The 25100-nt window shown below is 41.9% G+C and overlaps 2 protein-coding genes across 2 annotated transcripts; one reads left to right on the top strand and one right to left on the bottom strand.

Moving 5' to 3' along the window:
- Window positions 1-1908: 1908 nt before the first annotated feature.
- Window positions 1909-2787, bottom strand: LOC140362584 (uncharacterized). Its single transcript, XM_072448667.1, has one exon. It carries the CDS (start codon window positions 2785-2787, stop codon window positions 1909-1911), a length of 879 nt encoding a protein of 292 aa, XP_072304768.1.
- Window positions 2788-4264: 1477 nt separating this feature from the next.
- On the top strand, window positions 4265-16357 carry pink1 (PTEN induced kinase 1). Its single transcript, XM_072449266.1, has 8 exons — window positions 4265-4705; window positions 5273-5545; window positions 6227-6324; window positions 11456-11638; window positions 13024-13187; window positions 14108-14235; window positions 15100-15330; window positions 15735-16357. The coding sequence occupies exons 1-8, from the start codon at window positions 4346-4348 to the stop codon at window positions 16017-16019; spliced, it is 1722 nt and encodes a 573-aa protein (XP_072305367.1). The 5' UTR covers window positions 4265-4345; the 3' UTR covers window positions 16020-16357.
- The last annotated feature ends 8743 nt before the right edge of the window (window positions 16358-25100 follow it).

Here is a 25100-nt window from a genome sequence, read left to right as displayed (position 1 = left end):
TTTCTGCAGGCCAACCCTTTAGGATGTATCCATGGACGTGAGCTAGTATTTCGTCTTTGGAAGTCTACTTTTTTATTTGGTTTGCATCGACCAATGTCTCATCTAACAAGTCCATCATCAGAACTTGCTCAGTCCTCTCCTCTTCCTTTAGTTTGACCGGAACTGGCAATCTGCTCAGGGCGTCGGCATTAGCATGTTTTTTTCCTGGTTTGTACACAATATTATACATGTACGCACTGAGTTTAACTGCCCACCTTTGAACTCTTGGAGATCCCATTTGGGGAATCGGCTTCTTTTCACTGAACAGATAAATCAGCGGCTTGTGATTGGTATAAATGGTGAAGTTCCGTCCATATATGTATTTATGAAATTTTTCAACACCAAATATCACGGCCAGTCCTTCTTTGTCCAGTTGTGAGTATCTTGTCTCGGCAGGTTGCAAAGTGCGCGAGACAAATCCAATCGGTCTCTCACTTCCATCTTCCATGACGTGTGATAGCACTGCTCCTACTCCATACGGTGAAGCATCACACGACAGTATCAGCTCTCGATCAGCTGAGTAGTGTACCAGAACATCCGACGTGTTCAGCAAGTCTTTAGAGTTTCTAAAAGCTTGTTCCTGTTCTTTGTTCCATTTCCAACGAACATTATGTCTCAACAGTTCATGTAACGGAGCCAATCTTGTTGCTAAGTTGGGAAGGAACTTGTTGTAGTAATTTAACAGTCCCAGGAACGATTTCAGCTCTGTGACATTTGTAGGAGCTGGAGCATCTTGGATTGCTTTGACTTTTTTACACACTGGATGTAATCCTTGTGAATCCACTCTGTATCCCAAATACTCCACTTCATCCTGAAGAAAGGTGTACTTATTTCTTCTGAGGCGCAATCCAGCTTCTTTTAACTTTGTCAGCACAATATCCAGATTCTTTAAGTGATCAGCCTTGTCCACCCCACTGACCAAAATATCATCCAGATAAACCACGACCAGAGGAATCCCACTTAAGAGACTCTCCATGGTCCTTTGGAATATGGCTGGAGCTGACGCCACACCAAACGGTAGTCTGTTGTAAGTGAACAGTCCTCTGTGTGTGTTCACCGTGAGGTATTTCTTTGCCTCATCATCCATCAATATCTGTTGATAAGCATGACTCATATCTAGTTTGGTGAATTGTGTGCCTTTAGCTAGTGCATTGAACAAATCATCCACTCTGGGTATTGGATACTGCTCCAATGAGGAAACAGTGTTTACAGTTAGTTTGTAGTCTCCACATAACCTAACGGTTCCCACTGGTTTCAGGATGGGTACAACAGGCGCGGCCCATTCAGCATATTTCACAGGCGTGATAATTTCCTCTCTTAACAATCTGTCAATTTCCTCATCCACTTTTGCTCTCATTGCATAAGGAATCGATCTTGGACGAAAGAAACGCGGAACAGCATTTTCTTTCACATAAATTGTGGCTTTAGTGCCCTTTAAAGTGCCAAGTTCCTCTTTGAGGAAGTATTTCTTGTAGCGTTATCTGTTTCTCCACGTGTAAGTGCTGTACCTGACGAGCCTTATTTTTCGCTTTCACCTCTTTCCAGTCCAACTGAATTTCCTCAAGCCAGCCTCTGCCCAGCAGTGTGGGGCCCTCTCCTTTAACAACAACCAACAGCAGTTTAGCTCTTTGCTGATTATATTTGACTTTCACATAAGCAGCTCCCACCACTTTCACTGGGTCTCCGGTGTAAGTCTCCAACTTTATTTGCACTGGCTTGATGCGAGGAGTTTCTCCATCTTCCCATGTTGTTTGAAATGTCTTCTCATTCATTACTGTGAGACTGCAGCCTGTATCTATTTCAAAACCAATCCTTTTTTCATTTAGTTTCATGCTCACAATGTACGGCTCAACTTTCCTCAAATGTATTTCACTTATACGTCCCAGTTTGAACTTGAACTAATGCAAAAGGACTGTCTTCTGAGCTGTCCGTGTTGCTATCCTCTTGTCGCTCTTGAACATTATGTGAGCGGTAGCTTGAATTTCTCTGATCCTTTTTTCCAGCATTAAATTTAGCATGTCCCTTCTGTTGTTTACTTTTTGTTCGACAAGCTCTTGCAATATGTCCCACTTTTCCACATGCATGACATTTTTCTTGTTTGAACTTACATTCACCTGGGTTGTGTTGTCCTTTGCAACGATAGTACTCCTGCGTTGTGCTCTTGAACGCTCCACTGCTGTACAAACCCTTGTTTAGTTTGAAGCACCTTGTCACTGCGTTTGGATTCTGGAGGTCCAATGCCTTTTTATTTGCTGTTTCCGAAGCAACTGCAATAGAATACGCTTTTTCACAAGTTAAGTCCGTTTCTGCCAGGAGTCGTCGTTGAATGCGATCATCATTGATACCACACACGATCCTGTCTCTCAACTTTTGCTGTAATGTGTCGCCGTAATTACAGTCCTGTGCCAGCCTCCGCAGCTCGGGAACGTAATCCAACACTGACTCGTTTGGCTTACGACTGCGGGAATCAAACTTGTACCTTTGGACGATTTCACTTGGTTTCGGGTCGAAATGGTTCTTCATCAACAACACCAGTTGCTGATAAGTTTTATCTTTTGGTTTCTCCGGGCTGAGGAGATTCCGCATTAAACTGTATGTAGATGCGCCGACCACACTGAGGAGAATTGCTCTCTGCTTGTCTCCGTTATCAATTTCATTGGCCTCAAAAAACTGTTCCATTATTTCACAGTATTCTTCCCAGCTTTGATTTTTAGCATCAAACGCTGCTAGAGTGCCAATGGTCGCCATCTTCCAGCTTTTTTTCTTTCGCGTTTCTCTCTCCCCCTTCTTTTTTTTTTTTTTTTTTTTACCAAAAAACAAAATCTTTACCTGTTCAAAGTTCTTTATCCTCGTCGCCAAAAAGATGTTGTATCTTGGCCGAAATAAAGTAGAACAACATCTCAATTTCCGTCGTGTATTTTAATCACAACTTTATCACAGGTACATGCGGAGCATCGCTTGCTCGAGAACTGGTAACAACATGCAAACCAAAGGCAAGTGCGCCCTCTATTGGGGAGCACTAATAATGACACTCTATTGCACACAATAACACATTCACATTAAGAGGAGCAGAAGATAGCACTGACCCACTGAAATAAATGCTACATCACACCACAACATAACAGTTATTGTATTCATATTGTAGCGACCCTAGTGTCTAGTGCGCGTGCGCGGTCTCTGGGGCGGAGCTAAGAGCGGGCTCAGGAGACGAGGTAGTTTTTGATGTTCCTGCTCCATCACCATGGTTACGGCCAACAGTAACCAACTCTGTTCAAGAAATAAAGTGACAACTTGTGAGCACTAAACCAGCATTACTGACCTGAGCGAGAAGTTACAATATTTACACCCAAACCAAAGCACAACCCGCTCCTTTAACAAGCGTCTTAAACTAACTCACGGAGCGGCACAAGCGGCGACGCACGCGGCGGCTTAAAACGCTTCAATTAAGCCAGTGATCTTCACGAATGTTCGGCCTCTCGCGTCTTTAAACTCATTGCGCCGGCTTCAACTTCTGCCGCGGGGAAGACGCGTGCGTCGCTGATGGCTCCGGGTCATTGACAGCGATGTCAGTGTTTACGTCTTTTCTAGCGCGAATTTCGCGATCTATGGAAGGTTTCAGATGGTTTAGATTCTAGAACGTAAAGGATATAGAATGTGAGTGGTAGATTTTAATGAGTCCAGAACCGAATCACCGGGGTTTCGTTTTTTTTGGACCTGAACCGAAACGTTTTCACAAGTCCGGATCCGGTCCGTCGTAGCGGTACACACCCCTACTTGGAACTCATGTGCTTTGAGCACGTGGGCTTTGAACTGAAAAATGGAGTCTAAAGGATAAAGTCTAAAGAATAAAGCCTGGTGGACAGTGGAGCTCATTGTAAATTTGAACAGAGATTTTATGTTATGATAAATGTCTTTTCTTTTGTCTATGGGAGTTTTTGTTTATAGGAGATCTTCTACTGAGAGTGTTTTTTAAACTTCCTATAAGTGATTCTTTTCTTCTGTATCTACCTCTGTATCTACCTGCGTTGCATCAATGAAATTTCCCCATGTGGGACAATAAAGGAATATCTTATCTTATCTTATATTTATGCCTTTCTCCAAATAACGTGTCAGCTCAGGACATAAATAAGAGCATAAAGCCACAAATCTTTGTTGTTGTTGTTGGTTGACGCGGCTCTGGGTCACTCTGATCACGTGGTACATTTGCGCATGCGCTGTAGCAGACGTGCGTGTGTAAACAGCCCTGACACTCGCGGTGTTGCTGTGGGCTCAGATCTGGGGCTGTTGTTACCTTTAGGGACGCATTATGTCGGTGAAACACGCGCTGAGCCGCGGCCTGCAGCTGGGTCGCTCCTTCCTGCAGCTCAGCCTCGTGAAATCCTGCGGCCGAGTCGCAGCGAAGCTCCGAGGTGGGCGCTTCCGCGGGGCCGCGGGGCCTTCGGGCCGCTGCGCTCAGCCTCAGGCTTTCCTGCCTCTTCGGTACCGCTATTACCGCAGCTCTTTGCGGGGCCTGGCCGCACAGCTTCAGGCCTCCGGCTTCAGGAGGTTTGGCGGCGGCTCTGCGCGGAACAGAGCCGTGTTTCTGGCGTTTGGACTCGGGGTTGGTTTGATCGAGCAGCAGCTGGAGGACGACAGGACGAGCTCAGCGACCTGTCAGGAGATCCAGGTGAGGCCGGAGCAAAAACATGTAACAACAGATTCAACTGTGATTACATGGCTCTGTTGACCTCTAAATATGTGACTACAAACATCCTCCACAAATTCTATCCAGTAAAGCTATATCTGAATTTAATTTAAAAAGGACATTGATATTACTTTTACTTTCTGTTCTGTAAATGAATGTACCACATATATTTTGGCATTCTGTAACATTAAATATCAGGTTTTATTTTGCTGTATTCATACATTATTTGTGATTTTTCTGACAAAACTACAGTAGATAAAAAAAAATATATACCATTAACCTGCTACTACTGCATGCGAGATGTTTTCTGTACATTTTCAGGACATAAACCGCTATTTCCAGTTTTCTACAAAAGCTGTGAGTTATATTTGCAATTTATTTCCCCTATGGACGCTAACAAAAAGGCCACGCAAACTATAAATGTATCAAATATGGACTCAGCAGCTAAAACCTCAAAATGTCATATGTACTGTCGGATGTCAGCTGTTTGTTTGTTCTTGTGTTTTATTTTCTGTACTTTTTTCTTATTTATTCTTTCTCCTTCCCCAGGCTGTATTCAAAAAGAAACAATTCCAGCCTCTGCTAAAACCTCTGAACGTCCCCGGGTACAAACTGGATGATTACCTCATTGGAAATCAGATCGGAAAAGGCTCAAACGCGGCGGTGTACGAGGCGGCGGCGGTGCGCTTCGCTCCTCTACATCAGACAAACACCAAAGAGACTCTGGTGGAACTTAAAGAAGATGTGGAAAAACATGACTCCAGAAGCTGCTGCTCTCTGAGAAACTTCCCTTTGGCCATTAAAATGATGTGGAACTTTGGGGTAGGTATTCTGCTCAAAGGATTTAGTGTGTCTTTGTATCCATGGGTTCAAAATTTTTAAACCCAATTAATGTATGAAAGATTAGGACTGTTGCCATAGTGTGTCATATTTAAAACGTATTTACTGAATGTTGAAGTCCTCAAAATGTTGCCAATAACAAGAATCTGAAACACGTGAACACTGTATTTTGTATTTATATTGACAAAACAAAGAAGAATATTACGTTTTGTTAGTAATATTCTTTAGAAGAAAAAAACACTTTTATTTTAGATTTTAGTTGTTTTATTTTAGTAACATGCTAAAGTAATACACTCAATTTGATGCGATACTGTGTGTGGTTTTTACTGTTTTTGTAACAAAACAGTTAAAAAGTATGTTATCTTCTCAACAACTAAACATAAATGGACCTTAACATTCACAACAAACAGGCAGAAATATGTGATAAAGATTAACACATAGCATTTCTGTGCAGTTTACTTTTAATCCAATCTTTTTGCGGTCTAATTGCAATATTACTGTTACATTTTTAAGTATAAGCTTCCATCTCTGTAATCCCTCAATTCCTAAAGTCTAATGAAGATGTAAAGTCTAATTGCAGGTGCCATATCTTGCCATAATCAGTTTGTTGTAAGTCTTGTGAATATTTAAGAGTTAATGTGCTCCTGGTGTTGTGTGCGTCAGGCCGGATCGTCCAGCGAGGCCATTTTGAGGTCCATGTCTCAGGAGCTGGTTCCTGCGTCTGCGGCGGCCGTGAAGCTGGAGCACGAACACATCCACGGGTACATCACACTTCACTGTGCATCACTCACACTTCACTGTACATCACTCACACTTCACTGTGCATCACTCACACTTCACTGTGCATCACTCACACTTCACTGTGCATCACTCACACTTCACTGTGCATCACTCACACTTCACTGTGCATCTCTCATACTTCACTGTGCATCACTCACACTTCACTGTCTACTTTGGGGTCTCATTATGCCCAGTTTATGTCCTCAAACACCTTCACTTAAGTATAACCTGTACATGAAAAAGTGATATATTTAACGTCTTTTCATTCACACGAGCCAATAGATGACTCGTTGATACGTTGCTGGTTTAGTTTAGTTCCATCCGCCGTGAGACAGAGGTAAAAGCAGATACAACACACACTGGTACAAAATTACCACAAAGTCAAAGGTACAGACATAATCAGACAAGACGTGATACAAATACATAGTAAATCACATAAAGGTGCAAACGTCTGATATTACAGTGCTTTTAGTTCAAGGTACTGTTTGGGAAAATATAAGTTTCTAAGTAAGGCTGCCCCAAATAAATTGTCTGTTTGCTGTAACCCGACCCAACATTTTTCAAGTGGGTCGGACGGTAGGCAAATTCTTATTTTGTTTACTTTGAAGGCAAAAAAAGAGATACAATTTTTTCCATTTTTTGACTCTGAGTGACCGCCAGGGGTCAGGCTTCAACAGTCCAGGGGTCAGGCTTCAACAGTCCAGGGGTCAGGCTTCAACAGTCCAGGGGTCAGGCTTCAACAGTCCAGGGGTCAGGCTTCAACAGTCCAGGGGTCAGGCTTCAACAGTCCAGGGGTCAGGCTTCAACAGTCCAAGGGTCAGGCTTCAACAGTCCAGGGGTCAGGCTTCAACAGTCCCAGGGGTCGGGCTTCAACAGTCCCAGGGGTCGGGCTTCAACAGTCCCAGGGGTCGGGCTTCAACAGTCCCAGGGGTCGGGCTTCAACAGTCCAGGGGTCGGGCTTCAACAGTCCAGGGGTCGGGCTTCAACAGTCCAGGGGTCGGGCTTCAACAGTCCAGGGGTCGGGCTTCAACAGTCCAGGGGTCGGGCTTCAACAGTCCAGGGGTCGGGCTTCAACAGTCCAGGGGTCGGGCTTCAACAGTCCAGGGGTCGGTCTTCAACAGTCCAGGGGTCGGGCTTCAACAGTCAATGACGGAAAACGTCTCGATCAACCCAATCGGGAGACTAAATCTCAAGATTTTAAGATATTTCAGTCGACCTTTTGTACGCCGCTATCCTTTATTTTGGTAGTGAAGGCGAGCGGGGGAACATGCGGGGGACATGGGCGCCGCCATGTTTGTTGTGAAGATGCTGCTGGGCGTGTTTCAATCCCAGAATGCATTGCATCAGTCAAATTTAAATCAAGTCACACCAGAGTCACATCGTGATAGAGCGTGACATGTACTATGGAGACTTCAGTGGCGCCGACAGAGGCGACTTGACATGTAAAAGGCAATGTAACATATTTTTTGCGCGTTCTATTTTGTTACAGACGCATGAGGAGGACCAAATATAAAGATTCACATGCGTTGCACAGTGCGTCATCAGTCCTTTGGGATGAAAAATAGATTTACCAGTGTAATAGAAATATTCGACACAGCGGTTTAGGAAAGACCGTCGGTGAGTCGGCGAAATAATTGAAAAATAAAAGATTTTGACATTTTTTCAACAAAATGCTGATGTTTTTTCGGTCGGCTAGTTTCACACCGAGTTGGTCGGGTTACGGCAAACAGACATATTATATTGCTCAGCCTAAGGAAAAAACTTCTCAAATAAAGCAGTTAATTTAAACCGTTGCTTCTAAAACGCATCACTATAATATTATCCTATTAGATTGTGACATCATTTTTATATTTACATTTATGTACACATGCAGTATTACACTATTTTACTTTTAAAGATGAGGACGAGACATATGCTTATTACTGAGACTGTTCCCCTTCATGGCTTTAAATATATTTGTAGCATTTAATCAACTAGATAATTTGCAATGGCTGAAGCCATTGCTGGAGTGTCTGCGTCTCTCCCTCTCTCTCTCCTCCCTCCCACTCTCTCTCCCTCCTCCCTCTCTCTTCCTCTCCCTCCTCCCTCTCTCTTCCTCTCTCCCTCCCTCCCTCTCTCCCTCTCTCTCTCCCTCCCTCTCCCCCTCTCCCTCCTCCTCCTCCCTCTCTCCCCCTCTCTCTATCCCTCCCTCTCTCTCTGGCTCCATCACAAAAGCCTAAAGAATTACGCAGACACTCATAATGCCCCATTTATTTCATTGGGGAAAAAGTACTAATACTAGAGCTGGGTTTCGATTCAAATTTCAAGAATTGATTCGATTCCGATTTTTACGTTTCAAAATCGATTTATTTCCGATTTCTCAGATCCCATCCGATTCGCTCCGATTTCGATCTGATTTCGATTCGATCCGATTTCGATTCGATCCGGGGGTTAATGTTATTAAAAATGAAAAATGTATTTGAACCGTTTCCTTCACTTCATGACTGTGTAGAGAAGCAACATATTAAAACTAGTATTATATCAATATTAAACAGCAAATCTTACAAGTATTGGTAGTTACTGATGGCTGGAAGACTGATGATCAATCTACCTTCAAGAAAGATAATCCAGGAGTCCTGAATTATCTTTCTTGAAGGTAGATTGAAGTTCACTGAGGGAAATGTAGAAAATAATTTTAATTTAAAAAAATAAAAATCGATCTTTGGACGTACGAATCGATAATCGGTCATTAGCCCTTCGGTGTCTACGCCGGCGCCGGCGCTTGTGAAAACATGGTCGGCTTTAGGACCCTGTAGCATGACAACCAAGCAACGTAGACGGCTGCCGTTGACGTCATAAGGAAGTGGAGACTCGTACCTACGTTTTATTTGAATCCACCTGATAAAACCAAAGTTATGATCATTTCAATTCCATTAAAAATGTGCGGAAAAATATGCGCTCTTTTCTGCCCGCGTTACATTTCTTATAATAACTTTGTCATCTTTTGTGATAAAACGAAACGGAAAAAAATGTTAGCCTTGTGCTAACCCGGATGTTCAGGACGCACACGAGGAATGTAAACATTAGTCACATGACAAATAGTCAAAGAGGAAGAACGAACGAGAGGAATGATGCTGTTTTTGAGTAGTTTGAGAGAGTTTTAGTATTTCAAGTATTTCATTGTCAGTAATATAGTTGTGAAGCAAAATGAGGGGCACACTTCATGTTGATCAAGTTTAGACCTGGTTTAGACCTGCTTTAGTCCTGGGTTAGTCCTGGGTTAGTTCTGGTTTAGTCCTGATTCAGACCTGATTCAGACCTGGTTTAGTCCTGGTTTAGTCCTGGTTTAGTCCTGGTTTAGACCTGGATTAGACCTGGTTTAGTGTTCCTTCTGAACATCACTCACATGGAAGTGCAAGGCCTGTGATGTGGCTCTCTGTCATTTTGGACAGAAATTGTTTTGAGAAGTAGCACAAATAGAAAAACGCCTGAGGATTTACCTACTTTTTATTGTAAATAGTTGTTTATTGCTTGTATATATCACAAGAATACTTTTATATGTTCATATTTGCACCTTGTGGTTCAGTTTGAACCTTTTTAAACGCTTGGTTGAGCATGTTTGAGGGTTTTACAATGAAAAAAACATACTTTTTCTAGACAGACTTTGTGTTTTCAGTGTGTGTTTAGGTCCAGTTATGTTGAAATAGTATGTCAAAGTGAAAAACTAACTAACTGATCATATAGGTGAGGTTGTGCTGAAAAAAGATGCCCAACATTGGTCTGGTAAACATTTCTTAATGTAATATATCAGGGCAAAATTGAATCGATATGCGAATCGATTAAAAATCGGAAAATCGATTTTTTTTCAACCCAGCTCTAACTAATACCTTTGCAAATTCTGCAAAAAGTACAAGTTGTTCAAATGTCAAAAGTAATGGCACACGTACTACTGCGAAAGCGATCGTAATAAGGTATAACTTGTTGAAATTGGTTAAAGCGTAAAGGAGTTGAAACTGGCTAAATGGAGTACTAATACTTTTGCAAATTCTGCAATACTTTTGAACAACGTGTACTTTTTGCAGAATTTTCAAATGTCAAAAGTAATAGCACACTGTGAAACAACAATACTGTGAAAGCGATCAGAATGAGGTATATTGGTATGTTGAAATCGGTTGAAGCGTTAAGGAGTTGAAACTGGCTAAATGGAAAATCATGGAAATAATAATAATAATAATATTATTATTATTATTATTATTATTATTATTATTATTATTATTATTAATTAAAGCCGCAAGCGGCAATGATCGGCCCTCGCCACGCCGCAAGAGGAGGGGGCGCTAACGCCAATGGTCCTTTTATTACGCCTACTGCTGAATCTGTGACGCTCTCACATCTTCTCCCCTTTGTTTTACCATTTAAAAAGCAATTTTATTTTGAATTCTTGGCAAAATGTGCGGCTTTGCCGCACAGAGACCGTGACTTTTTGAATAAAAATGTGGGTAACTTTTACCCCTGAAGATGAGTCTCACCAAATTTCAGGTTAATAGGGCTAATGCCCTGGGAGGAGTTCGTGAAAGTCTAAAGTGTAAACATGTTCTGGCGATTTCCCCATTGGAATAACGTGGGAGGTTTTGGTCATCGCTACGGCAAAGCCATAACAATTATGACATGGGTCTCATTGACTTTTTTGATGGGGATGCTAAAATTGAGTTGTGTGTCAAATTTCATATAATGAAACGGTAATGCTCCATTTCCCTACTACTAATTAGTATGCACGGGGCGTGCGTGAGTGGAGGAGTGTGTTAGTGAGTGTTTGGAAGTGGGCGAGCGCTTCGCGCTCGATTTCTTTCGCAGCCGTGCTTCGCACGGCCTTACGAGATTAATAGGCCTCTCACCAGCTTGTGGCGCTCGGGCCTAATTATAATAATAATAAAATAAAACATATAGTGTCTGCGTGACATCACGCAGACACTCAATTACACATTTTCTTTATTTAAAACATCTTGAAGGGCTCGCCTCTCCACAGATCTGACCAACGGCCATACCGTCTCGATGGACGCAGGGAGCAGACCGTCCACCAGAAAAGTGACATGGTGCACCTTTAACAGAAACACTTTGCCGTGTGTTGTCCAGAGATTTCGGAGTGGTTCCCAGGCGAGTGGCGGCGCACCCTAACGTGATCCGAGTGCACCGCGCCTTCACCGCAGACGTGCCGCTGCTGCCCGGGGCTCAGGACGAGTACCCGGCCGTTTTGCCCGCCAGGCTCAACCCGCACGGCCTCGGCAACAACCGCACACTCTTTATGGTCATGAAGAAGTAAGATCCACTCCAAATGTCCTCCAAATATGCCACGTTTCCATCGCTACAGCAGCAGCTCCATTAGGGATGGCTCCATGTTCAACACATGCGGTTTTACCCAGACCTTCACCCCGATTCTGGAGAGATTTTCTGTCTCGCAGCAAATTATCTAAAGAACGGGATGGCCCAGCGGTTAGAGACGTGGACTCGGATGTATGAAGTCCTGAGTTTGCTACACTCTTGCTAATCCATAGCATAAACTAGTTTTAACCAGACGAAGTAGGGGTTAGGGCTTAATATTATATATTTTTTTTCATTTATTTCAATAACAAATTACCATGATGACGATCAATAACAATGTTAGTATTTGCAGAGACAGGTAGTCTAGTTTCTGGGCTCCAGAATCGAGGTGACGGTCTGTGTATAACTCCATGTATGTTCAACTGTGTTACCGTATTTTCCGCACTATAAACCGCACGTAAAAGTCTTCAACGTCCTCAAAAGCCGTCCGCGTGCTTAATAGTCCGGTGCGCTTAATATATGGTTTATTCAGCGAAGATTTTTTGTGTGGTACATGGTGTATAAAGAAGATTTGGGACACGAGACGCCGATGCGCGACTATATTTACAGTACTCTGGAACCGGAAGTCCCAACAACATATGTGCAAAGCATTCTGGCAACAGTAGCCTGCACGCGGCACACGCAACACTTTGTCAAAACGTAAACAACATTTTCAGTCAGGCACAACGCAGACACCTACCGGTAAATGAAGGACCCTAAGAAACTTGTCCCAAGATGGCTCTTATATTATTAGAAATCCGCTACGGGCTAAATTATCAGTCAACTGTGGGAATCAAAAGGCCGGAATCATCACTGAACTGCCGCGTGGATCCGAGATGCGGGATCACATGACCAAAGAGATTTTAGCAAGGAGCACTATCTGCGCTTTGGCTGCACCGGACCCTTTATCGTCCTGTGCGCTTTATGTATGGACCAGTACACATGGTACACAGATAGCTGATGGTGCGCTTAATAATCCGGTGCGCCTTTTTGTGCGCAAAATACGGTACTATTACTAATTGTATTACATTGTTATTGTCCCCTTAAACAAAAACGTATCTATATAATGTTTGACCTGTGTGTTATAGTAAGGGATAGTGGGGCTGCTAGACTGTTCACTTTATCTGATTAAAAAAAATATATATATATCCTGAGCATAAACTATACAGACTTTTAATGGTGCTATTTAACACAAAAAGTTAGAACATTTCTGTTAAAAATACCCAAAATATTACAAAAGCCATGATTAATCACACCTAACACTGTAGTTGTTCATTTTGGGGGTGATTATACTGTATCATCCATAATCATAATCTTTAGACTGACTGTGTTTCCGGCCGCAGTTACCCGTTCACTCTGAGGCAGTTCCTGGAGGTCTGCAGTCCCAGTCCCAGACACGGGGCTCTGATGGTTCTGCAGCTCCTGGAGGGCGTGGCCCATCTGTGCAGAGAAGGAGTGGCTCACCGCGACCTCAAGTCCGACAATGTTCTGCTGGAGTTTGACACGGGTAAAGACCAACGCCGCCATTACAAAAATAATTGCTACAAAAAAGCTTTTCCTGGCCTAGAAGGAGGGTCTAAGTGGATACCCATGTACAGTTCTCCGTTAGCTTTTTCCCCGTCAACGTTTGTTAATCTGCTCGTTTCATTTATTTAATTTCATTTTTATTTTGAGATCATGAAAAGTCCAATGTCTCTCTATTGGGTTCTGTCATGTTGGTTTAAATGTAAACTCCCAAGAAAATAGGAAACACTGTCCAAATGATCAGTATTAAATCAGTTTCAGGCAGTGATGGGAAGAATACTTTGGAAATGTAACTGTATATGTAATGTTTGTGGCGAGGCTGTTCGCTGCCTGTCTGGAATGTTCCGCAGTGTGGCTTTAAACGTACCCATCTTGCATTAACAGGCATTTTTATTGCTGAAAAATACCCGGAAATACCTTGTTCTCTTTCTTTCTGTGAGCGTGGGGCAGCTCTCGTGACTGATCTGACCTGTGCCTTGGCCTGCTCGTTTCTACAGCAACGCAACAACAACTCCATGGAGACGTGCAGGCAGCGGACCACTTTTGATCATCTGAATTCTGGAAATATGATCACAAAGGGTTTAAGAGAATATTTCTGCAGTACAATCACTTTAAAGGAGCTGGGAAGGAACTTTGTTGACGTCAAGTCGTTTAATCTATCGCTGGTGTACATTTATTATTTTATTTCAATATTAAAGACTTGTTTGTGACAGTAGTAGAAAAAGTAGGCATGGAGCGATGTAAATACACCATTTTCTTAGTACTTTTCTGAATAAATGGTGTTTTTTTGCATGAACGCTTTATGGTTGTGTTCTTGTGAGTGCAGTTTGGGTCAGATACAGGGTCAGAACGTCGTGATAGTGAATAGAATGATTATAGTTAATGGTATGGTTTTATTTTCAGATGACTGTCCCAGGTTGGTGATCACAGACTTCGGATGCTGCCTGACCCAGCGGGACAAGGGTCTGCGGCTGCCGTTCAACAGCACGTGGGTCAACAGAGGCGGGAACGCGTCTCTTATGGCGCCAGAGGTAGAGCGTGAAACTCTACACCAACTGCATTTATTTAGGTCATATCATATGTTTTTGGAGGAATTAATCTTGCAGTAAGTACAGTATCAGTCCTGATTATGGGCCTCAGTGTTGAAACAAATAAACTGTATATGAAGAGTCAATTTGCAGGTAAAAACAAATTCGGGTGAGGCTTGTAAATTAGTCTTTGCATAACACCTTATATGAACAGAAAAACTAGAATAATCGCATAGCTCGATATGTAGACCTGAGTTATATTGTGTGTTTTACAAGCACGAAGCGCAACTGTAAAATAACCATCAATCCATAACATTTAACAATCGTTTTCCCTTTTCACATCATTTTACTTGTTAAAATCGGCTCACTTTCACTGTAGAAGATGGTAACAAAAAAACGTTTGAATTGGTTTGAACTGTTACCCGTTTTACATTGGATTTTAAGTATCGTTCAAATCCTGCAGCATTAGAACTGTAACAATAGCCAAAAGAGAAATAAGATACAAAAGTTGATATTGTAAGGTCACTGTAAAATTGCAGGTTGTCACAATTTATCGAATAAGAAGCTCCAGCAACAGCTAAAGAAACAGAAGTGTAAAGTGCATGATCCTGTGCCTCATTCCAGGGCAGACAACATTAGGACATGATTATTTATAGCACTTTGGAATGTGACAGTGACTCGCACTAAGGTCTTGTCAAAGCATTTCAAAAGTAAAAGGCAGCACGGCGCACACGCACGGCACACACAGCGCTCGCTTGATATTGTTACATCCCTTTGCATGACTGTATTATTCTTGTATATTTTTACATCCTTCTTAGTGGTTTGTTGTGAAGGTTGTGATGTCTAATCTCACATGCCCTGTGTCAGGTGGCCACCGCCGTCCCCGGGCCTGGTGCGGTCATCGACTACAGTAAGGCGGACGCCTGGGCCGTGGGGGCCATGGCGTACGAGATCTGCGGTCAGACCAACCCTTTCTACAGAGCTGTGGGTCTGGAGAGCCGGTCGTACCACGAGTGTGATCTGCCCACGCTGCCGTCCACGGCCCCAGCCCAGGTGGAGCTGGTGACACGACTGCTGCTCAGGAGGAACCCACACAAGGTAACCACGGTAGCCACGTGTGCTTTTGTGACATGTGCCGATTGGTGGATTTTGCAAGGAGAATTGATTCAAGGACACGTATACTCCAAATTAGTTTTGAATAAGTATTTGATACTGTCATGATCGTAAAATGTACTTAAAATGAGGCACAGTCAATAATAGACTTGTAGAAAACACTGTAGCCTGTAGTTTGTATTTATATTCTGTCAAAGTCTATTATTCTAACACCTTGTAGAAAAAGCTTCAGTTGTAGTCACTAACGCCTTATTTAGTGCATTTCTTTTGTTTTTACGTTGCTGAAACACAGTCCGACTAGTTTGTTCACTGACAATGGCAATAGACTGTTTTCTGATTGATGGATGGATGGATTGATGGATTGATTGCTTCCCGGTTGTCTTCCGTAGCGTCCCAGCGCTCGTGTGGCCGCCAACATGCTGCACCTGAGCCTGTGGGGAAAGAGGGCTCTGTCTGTCCAGGGTAGCGTGGGAATGAAGAAGCTGGTGGACTGGCTTCTGTGTCAGTCCGCTGTAGTTCTCCTCCGGGGCTGTAGAGGGCCCCAAGGGGCCACTGTGGAGGCAGAGCTGCAGAGGAGCTTCCTGTCTAACCTGGAGCTGGAGGAGCTGCGCACGGCTGTGGGTTTCCTCCTTTATGGACAAGACAACCATGATCTGTGCATTATGTCCCCGTAAAGTACACTGTATTATTATAATGAGAAAAGTTGTCAGTGCTTATTTAGTTATTTGTTAGGCCTTTGTGTGATCAATCGTTTTTAACCGGCTTTACTCCTGTTAGTATCATCCATATGCTCTGCAGCAGTGACAGCACATCCTTTTGTCTGTAGAAACAGGACAATCTAAAATGCATGGGTGTTTTGCTCCTGTGGTTTGCACTTTATCTTGACATTTGCACTTTTTGTGGCTACTTAAAAAAAAATACATAAATGCACTTTTAATGTGTGGGTTTGTTAACTTTGAGAAATATTTTTGGAGAGATATGAGATGTTTTTAAATAAAAGCACATGAATTAGTGACATTGGTGTTTTTTATTCCTGATTCAACAATGGAATGGAATCATTTTAAACCTTGACACAATCACGTTGTGATACTCTTCAGAGGCGTAGCTATCAAACAGGCAAGATGGGCTATTGCATGGGGCCCCTTGATCACCAAGGGCCCACACAGGGCAGTCCTTAGGCTACAACAGGCACATTTTTGACTGCAGTTTTCTACTCTGACTACAGTAGGTGTGAAGACATCAGTCAGCCAAGTTTCTTTGACAAAGTAGTCGGTCCTAAGTTCAGCATTATTGTTGCAAAGATGAAGAACCATTAATGTAGCTAATGATAAAAGAAAACGTTTACTTTGAGGATTTGCTTCAGTGAGAGACTGATCCACCCTCGCTGTGTGAAGGAGAGGTTTCCCCGGACGTTTCACAGGTCTTTCCTTCCTGCTGCTGTCAGACTGTATAACAACAAACACTGTCATACCCATGTGCAATACTGATTTAACCATGTGAAATACCGTCATATTCATGTGCAATTACTGTTGTACTTACACGCAATTAATGTCATATGCATGTGCATATAACTGATGTAAATAAGAGTGTTTGCTTACCATTATTATTTGTCTTATTTCAGCTATTTTTATTATTTTATTTCATCTTTATTTTTTCCCCTCCATTCCCTATTAAGATATGAGAGGAGTTTTGTTAATAAGAGTCTTAGTTTTTGTTTATAAGAGTTCTTCTTTTAAGAGTGTTTTTTTTTAAGAAAAAAAAAGTTCTATAAGTTATCTGTCCTTTCCCTCTGTATCTACTCCGTTGTAACACCAACATTTCCCCATGTGTGGACATTAAAGGCTATCTTATCTTAAACAGACAGAAGAGCCCGAGTCTCATCACGGCTCAGCAGCTCGTCCGTGAGAGGATTATGACACAAATACATCAGAAATGGCAACCTACTGAAGGCCCGCCCAATGGGCTGGACTTATCACAGAATAGTATAAATATCGGAGTTCCCGGCCTAAATTCGCCTATTGACAATGACTCTTGGATGAGAGTCGAAACGTCTAGTTTTTTTCTAAACTGATTCCAGATGAATACAACCTTTTCTACAACTGAAAATAACCCTTTTTCATTCAAAATTAAGATAATAATAGACATTAAATATAATAATAGATTTTAATCCAAAATTTGTGTGTAAAACACATTCTGAAGACGTCCGACTACAGTAGGTGGCACTGTATAGCACCAAGTAAGACGCGGACAGTAGGTGGCGGAAATGCACCTAAATGTTGAGTGTCACTCGCCATAAAACAAAACGAAGAAGAAGACTTCTACTAGCACAGAGCTAAAGAAGGTTTGTAAAAATGTCTAAAGACCAAGCGCCGAGAGCTTTGATGAAGGAGCGGCTGAAAGCAGAGTCTGAGGAGGAACTGTGTCTCTCCAAAGAGGAGATCCAGAGGAAACAGCAGCTTCCGGGCTCGATGCTGAACCCGAGAGTCGTGTTGCACCGGGTGAGAGTTCACACGAGTCCTGGTCTGATCCAGGATCTGATCCAGGATCTGAAGAGGGAAATCCTAGAGACTTCTCAGATTAAAGAGGAGCCAGAGGAACAGAGCATCAAACAGCTGCAAATGTAAGGTCCATCTTTAAACATGTAGTGAGACTGGAGTCAATGGAGCCACCCATTAAAAAGCTTTACACTTTTATTGGAATCCTTAAAGTTTTTTTCTGAAAGTTCTCCTGCACTTGTGGCAAATAGTATAGTTTTACTGCCGTGAAGTTGCAGTTTGTGAAGAAATGAAAAATAAAAAATGAGCCGAGTTGTAAAACAAATTCCCTCTATGATAATACGACGGAAGATAATTTAAACCTAACAGATACACTTTTCTGACGGCTTAAATTATCCTTCAACTAAATAAAGGTATTATATCGTGTTACTGTTTGTCAAATCTGTTTTCAGTATTGTTGCTTGGTAAAAGTTGTGGAATTACCTCTAAATAGTCAGGCCCATGAATATTGGGATATCAACACAATTGTAATCTTTTTGGCTCTATACGCCTCAATTGATTTGAAATCAAACCAACCAAAGTCAGGGGAACGATGTAGGAATTACAACCGTTTGTTTATGTGCCTCCCACTTTTTACAGGAACAAATTGGGACAAATCAACAATTGTAAATCAAACTTAAACATTTTATTACTTGGTTAAATGGTTTACATCTTGTGGTGAACTCTGTATTTACTCTGGTGAAGTCTTCTCTGTTGTTGACTTTGACACACAAAAGTTGAACACCTTGAGGGTGTTCTTCATCTGGTCAACTGTTATGAAGGGGTTTTCTTCACCAGGGAAAGAATTCTTTGGTCATCCACCACAGTTTTCTATAGTCTTGAGGGGCTTGACCATGTGTACTTAACTTACTTGCTTCTGCTTGAATTAATACATCAATCAATCGATCTAATTTATATCCCATTTTAGCTGCAAGACTTTCCCCTCGTTCTCCACATAAGATAACATTCCCACTCAACCGGAAGTGCCAAAACAACAGTGCAAATCCGTAGCAGAAAAGGGCAAAAGTGGGCGGGGCAGAATTTGAGGAATAGCAATGCTCTGATTTGAGCTGAAAAAACTAAACACCTTTTGAAAATCAAAAGGGAACCATATAAGTGAAAGTTTGAATAAGTCATGCTTTAATCAGTTTACCTCAAGACCTTCTGAATTGGCCCCTCACTGCCAAATTTTCTAAAACTGTGTCTCGGAAAAAAAGTCTTTCAGATGTAAGCAGTAAGGAAAATCCTAAAATGCATGTAGAATGTTTTACTTTATTCGGAGTTCACATATTTCCAATGCAAAGTGGCTCAGTTTACAACAGTCTCTCGTACTTTCTGTTAACTTATGAATAATACTGAGATTATATTTACATGATACTGTTTCACTTGTTGTCAGGTTTGTCCCAGAGTCCAGTCCTTCTCAGATCAAAGAGGATCCAGAGGAACAGAGCATCAAACAGGAAGAAGAACATCTGACAGTGTAAGATGCACCATTTAAACACAACAATCTTCTGTTGTTCCAATTTATCTTCTGCATTTTAAAGTATTGGTAAGAAATAGAAAAATTGCACATATCGGCACCACAAAAGTGATGTTTTTCCTCACTAATACTGTTCCATTTGAAGCCTGAATTGCATGATAAAGTACTTCCATTTATTTGAATAATTGAATCTGAATAGTGCCAAATGAAAGCTTAACTGTACTGGAAAACAGCAACTCAAAATGCGTATTCTGACTTCTAAAAACTTAATTCTGTATTTGTTATTAGTTACTTCCCATAACTTTAATCCTTTTTCAGGTGTGTCCCAGAGTCTGGTGCTGTGAAGACAGAAGAGTCCTCACTGCTTCAACAAACTGAGCACAAAGAAGAGGAAACACAGGAAGAGGACATCAGTGCAGAGCCACATTTACACTCAGAGTCTGAGGGAGAAACGGAGCACTTTTCTTACAACGATGAAGACTGGAAAGCTCCAATAATCTATTCCGATGATGGAGATGACTATGACCAAGTCCAGATCAGAGCCAGAAGCACAGCTGCTAAAAACACAGGTCTGTCCCCCAAACAAAAGTCTGCACCAGAGACGAGTGTTCTTGACTTGACTCCTTTGGTTACAGTCGGTACGTACAAAAACAGACAAGGAAGCCGGTCGCAGAAGAAGAACACAACCTCAAGTCGCATTCACTCACAAGAGAAGAATCACCAAAGCAGCAGCATGGCAGAATCTCTAAGAAACGGCTTTTTTTGGAAAAAAGACGAGACTGTTCTTATGTTAACCCTGCTGAAGGAGTTAAACATTTTAGAATACATGGATGGGAGAAAGACGAGAAATGGAAACCTCTTCAAAAAGGTTGCCGAGCAGTTGAGAGAAGGCGGCTTCACGCGGACTCCATGGCAAATCCGGATTCGGTGGAAACACTTGAAAAAAACGTACTACCTGGCAAGGAAAAACGACACTACGAGTGGCCGCGATCGGGTCGTTTGTCCATTTGGCGACGAACTTGAGGAGCTGCTCGGACCCAGGACTTTGTCTCCGGTCGATCATCATGACGTGGACGATGGTTTTGAGAGCGCCTTAGGTGAGTTGAAAACAATCAGCCTGTTTTAGCATGAGTCAATGCCAGCTATGTGTAACAACCAGGGCCCTGTGGTGTAAATAAATGGCCTGCCCATATGTTTGTATGAGTTGTAAACATGTTGTTGTACTCTTTGTAGACTCTTCGATGCAAGATACTTCCGTGCTATATAGATCGCTCGTTTACAAAATCGTTTGAATCATTTTGTAGGAACATCTCAAAGGCCGCCAGGAAGGAGACACAATGTTGCCCACATTGACACTTTGCTGGGGAGGATGGAGCGGATGGAGGCAGCCTGGATACTACAATCACAACAGAGCCAGGAGAGGGAAGAGCGGATGGTCAACAGCATCCTGGACAGCAATGCCAGAATGGTGTCTGCCGTTATGGAGGGCATCCGCGGCTTCCAACAATCCATGCAAATGGAACCCCCAAGCAGACTCACTGGGTTTGGGTGACAAGGACAAGACGACTTTCCCACTTCTTTTCACCACATGTGCACACTTGTGCGCTGGAGTCTGAGCGGATCATTATTATTATATTTATATTTACTTATATTTGTTGTGTGTGTGTTGTGTGTTATGTTTGAAGTGCAATTGCACTTTTGCACAATTGTGTATGTTTACATTTTCTAAGTTTGTATTTCTTAAATCGTTTTTATATATAAAACACACCAAAGCAATGATTGGTTTTGTTCTTTTTATTACAGTAAATGACTCACAACTATACAAAATAGACAAAGCTGCCCTCAAAATCAGACACGCAAATGTACATAGAATGGCTCAAACATTGGTCTATGCAGAGGAATATTTGCCCCCATATCCTCTGTTAGAACACGTCTTGTTTCCAGGCCACCACCAGAACATTCATCTGTGTTGTAGCTACAAAGACCTGGCTGTGGTCGGTCACGCTCAAGGCGTGCTGCTTCCTCTGACCAGGTGGGATTGACGGTCTCTTTCTCCTCCTCACAAAAACTGTGCAGTGCACAACATGTGGCAATAACGTGTGGTGTGAATGGGAAATGGAAGTCACTTCTTTTGAGTAGCACTCTCCAACGTGACTTCAGTCTTCCAAGTACAATTTCAACTGTGCTCCTTGCAGAGTGGAATTGGTGCCTGCACAGTCGCTTCCTGGGGGCTCAGAACACACAAAACACCTTCCATCAGTCCACAAAGTTTATCGAATGACCTGCGCGTCAGTGTCGACGACGTCAAGTTCACCAACGAAGACATGCCATTGTTGTAGCCCCCCAGCAGCATACAGTGTTCTTATCTACATCTCGAAATCACCATGAACACCAAGGTTAGCGTGCACTTCATCTGCACAATAACTAACGCAGACATTACATAGATGAACAAAGCAGTACGACTATCCATCTTGCTGCTGTTCAAAAATGCGCACGACAGTTTATATGTGACGCAAAAGGTCGACTGGAATGGGGGGTTGTATTAGTCCGCTGAAACGACGCATATCGCCACCTAGTGTTAGGAGGACGACAGGATCTTGTCAGGAATTCGACTTTCTCATCTGTATGTATACTTGGACATGGACAGAGTTTTGTCAAGACGTCAAAACTGTATGTTATAAAAAAAACGTGTAAACACACTGAGTGGCAGTCAAAGGAAGATACAGCAGTGCCCTGTTTGTAATAGGATAATTAAAGGGTGTAAAAAGGCATTAGTACAACACTTTAGAGTTCATGCATGAGAGAAACCTTACAGCTGTTCAATGTGCGAAATAATTTGCCGAAAAGTTCACGCTAAATATACATGAAAGAACACACAGGAGAGAAACCTTACAGCTGGTCCATTTGTAACAAAACATTTGCCTAGAATTATCTATATAGACATGAAAACGCACACAGGGGAAAGACCTTTCAGCTGTCACATCTGTAACACATTTAGTCGACCCTATGGACTGAAATGTCATATGAAAGTGCAGATGAGGGAGAACTGCGTGATACATAAGAACACACACAGCAGAGAGACCTTACTGCTCGTCCATCTAAGAAAGAATTTACCCGGCTCCTAAACCGTGTCTCATTTTAAATCATGCTTTAATTTAGGCCTGATATAGTCAGTGCAGATCACTACATTTGTCATTTTAGCAGTATCAATGGTGAGAAAAGAAGGCTGCTCCCTGAAACACAGAATGTTAAAGAACTGCTACAGTAATACAAAGAAAATCTACAACTTCTAATATTTGGATGGCTACTGACATCTAAAAGAAGAAAAGCGTGTAAACACCTGTAGAAAAGCAGATAAACCACAGTCTCTGGTAAGGTTGTTGTGTACATCCTTGTAAAGCTGGAAAATGACAGAATCTACTACTTTTACTACCACTGCAGGATGCGATCATGTTTATTTCTGATTCAAACTTGCACAGTTGAACTAATTACCTCTCTTTCCTTATTTCTGAGTCTATGTTTTGAGAAAATGAATTGTTGCGTATTGTTTCATCTGTTTTTCACCTTCGAGGCAACTGCTGCTGTGATTTTGGGCGTTACACAAATAAATTGAATTGAATTGTGTTGGCAAGTTGAAGTGTCCTTTATCACCCCCAGCAATAGCAAATGCACCAGCTAAACTATGCACAGTGGAAAAAACAACAGAAAAACTACATTCCCATTTTTACCATATACAGTTTATTGAAGTGAAATTGCTTCGGGGACAAAAAATTGGGGAAAAAAGTACAAAAACACATTTTAAGTTGTGCTGCCCATAAATCAGAGTGTTAACGTGCATTTCATCTTAAAAATGATGGACGAGTGCATAACCTCTATAGTTTAAATAATGAAGAACAGTTAAAAATACACGTTTTCTGTCAATATCCCTTGTCCATAAGAAGAGCACAGATGTGTAGTATTAAAATACAGCCGCTGCTACATCCACTTCAAACCGAAGCCTACAAGTGGAAGAGTATTAAGAATATAGAGATTTTATTACAATTACCTTTTTTATGTTCTCCCAAAATGTATTCTAATCACAATCATATTGCAGAGAAAATGTATATTATTTAACATGAGTCTCCCAAATACTTTACAGATTGCACATATCATTCAAATCTTTGTATTATATATAGGGAGTGTCTACACAGAGCCGCGGCGCGCGGCCGAAACTGCCATGTTATTTTGTGCCGCGTCTCCTGAAACTGCTGCACTATTTGACCGCGCCGTTTTAGACCGTGCCGGGTTAAGGTCAGGGTTAAGGTTAAGGTTAGGGTTAGGGTTAGGGTTAGGGTTAAGGTTAGGGTTAGGGTCAGGGTCAGGGTCAAGGTCAGGGTTAAGGTTAAGGTTAAGGTTAGGGTTAAGGTCAGGGTTAGGGTCAGGGTTAGGGTTAAGTTTAGGGTTAGGGTTAGGGTTAGCCATGAGACTATATGGCAGTGCCGCGGTTCCTGAAACTGCTGGGCCATTTGACTGCGCCGCGGCTCTGCAGCTACGGCCTTATACATAAGGCCATTCTTTTTGTGATGGTAAATGAGCTATAAAACTGTTAAAAGTGACCATCTTTGGGATAATAAATGTAGGATAATCATCAAAATTTCCATTTAAATGTTTAAATGAATAATCAATAGGGCTGCAGTCAACTAAAAGAGGGTGTGGCAAAACTAGTATCTCCATGTATCTGACCCAAACTGTACTCAAAAGACTAGACATGCAAATGAACTATTTATACAGAAAAGTAGTAAACAGCGTATTTATTTACTTATTAATTTTACAGATGTATAAATTAGATTCAACTCATGGGTCACTCCAACATCTTCAGCTAAATCACTCCATATATTTCTGATGTTGTCCCATTGAAATCCTTTTATTCTAAATAATAATATAATACAATCAATTAATAAAAATGTTGGTCGACTAAGACAGCATTGACCAATTAATCGGCTAAACGACTAAAGGATTTACAGCTCTAATAATCAAATCATAGGCCAATTCTGTTTTGGGCTGTGGACTCCAGGAATCTTGTCCCTTGCCTTTCCCACCAGGTAAGGTCACAGGTCAGGGGTCAAATGTAATCCCTCATCTGTCCAGGAATGTTCCATCATCAAAGATTCATTTGAAGTCATCTGGACACTGTTTTTGAATAGAACAGGACATTTCAACTTTCATCCTAAAGTCATTCTCAATCTGCAGATCTAGTCTGAAAACTCGGCTATTTATTCTACTTTGAATAAGCCCTGCCCACTGGGCGGAGCCTCTTGATTATAGCCTTTTTAGGTTCTTCATTTAAACTGTCTAAGGTTCACCTGAAAGTGATCTTCCCCTAACAGCCCTGTAATGGGCCAATGAAGTCTTATTGTGCTGACTGCAGCTCCTCATCACTGATGAGTACCTGAGTAACACCTGAAAGGTCAGGGCTGATCCATGGCTCTGACTGTTCTCACGTCCTCCTGACCTCTGTAGTGCAGACTGAACTGCTGCTGATGCCTCTCATTCTCTGCCTGTCACTCATGGATCTCTTATATTATCACTTCATGTCCTGATGAAGAGAGTACAATTACAGTACTATTAGTACAAGCCTTTTATTGTGGGACAAATAAAGGCTTATCTTATCTTATTTATATTTCTGACTGAATGCTGTTTTTGACTAAAAGGAGGATGTAATTAGTATTCTGAGTTACTTTTTAGGACTAAGCCTAATGCAA

This window comes from Eucyclogobius newberryi, unplaced genomic scaffold, assembly GCF_026437365.1.
Source record: "Eucyclogobius newberryi isolate DKJ021-1_F unplaced genomic scaffold, fEucNew1.0.hap1 SCAF_17, whole genome shotgun sequence".
In the NCBI taxonomy this organism is placed as follows: Eukaryota; Metazoa; Chordata; class Actinopteri; order Gobiiformes; family Gobiidae; genus Eucyclogobius; species Eucyclogobius newberryi.
This window is presented reverse-complemented; position numbering and strand designations above follow the sequence as displayed.

Excerpts from the sequence above, each read along its gene's own strand:
- LOC140362584 (XM_072448667.1), bottom strand. The coding sequence starts at position 2,787 with ATGGCGACCATTGGCACTCTAGCAGCGTTTGATGCTAAAAATCAAAGC.
- pink1 (XM_072449266.1), top strand. The coding sequence starts at position 4,346 with ATGTCGGTGAAACACGCGCTGAGCCGCGGCCTGCAGCTGGGTCGCTCC. Across the intron at positions 4,706-5,272 it reads CGACCTGTCAGGAGATCCAG|GCTGTATTCAAAAAGAAACA; the intron begins GTGAGGCCGGAG and ends CTCCTTCCCCAG. Across the intron at positions 15,331-15,734 it reads TCAGGAGGAACCCACACAAG|CGTCCCAGCGCTCGTGTGGC; the intron begins GTAACCACGGTA and ends TGTCTTCCGTAG.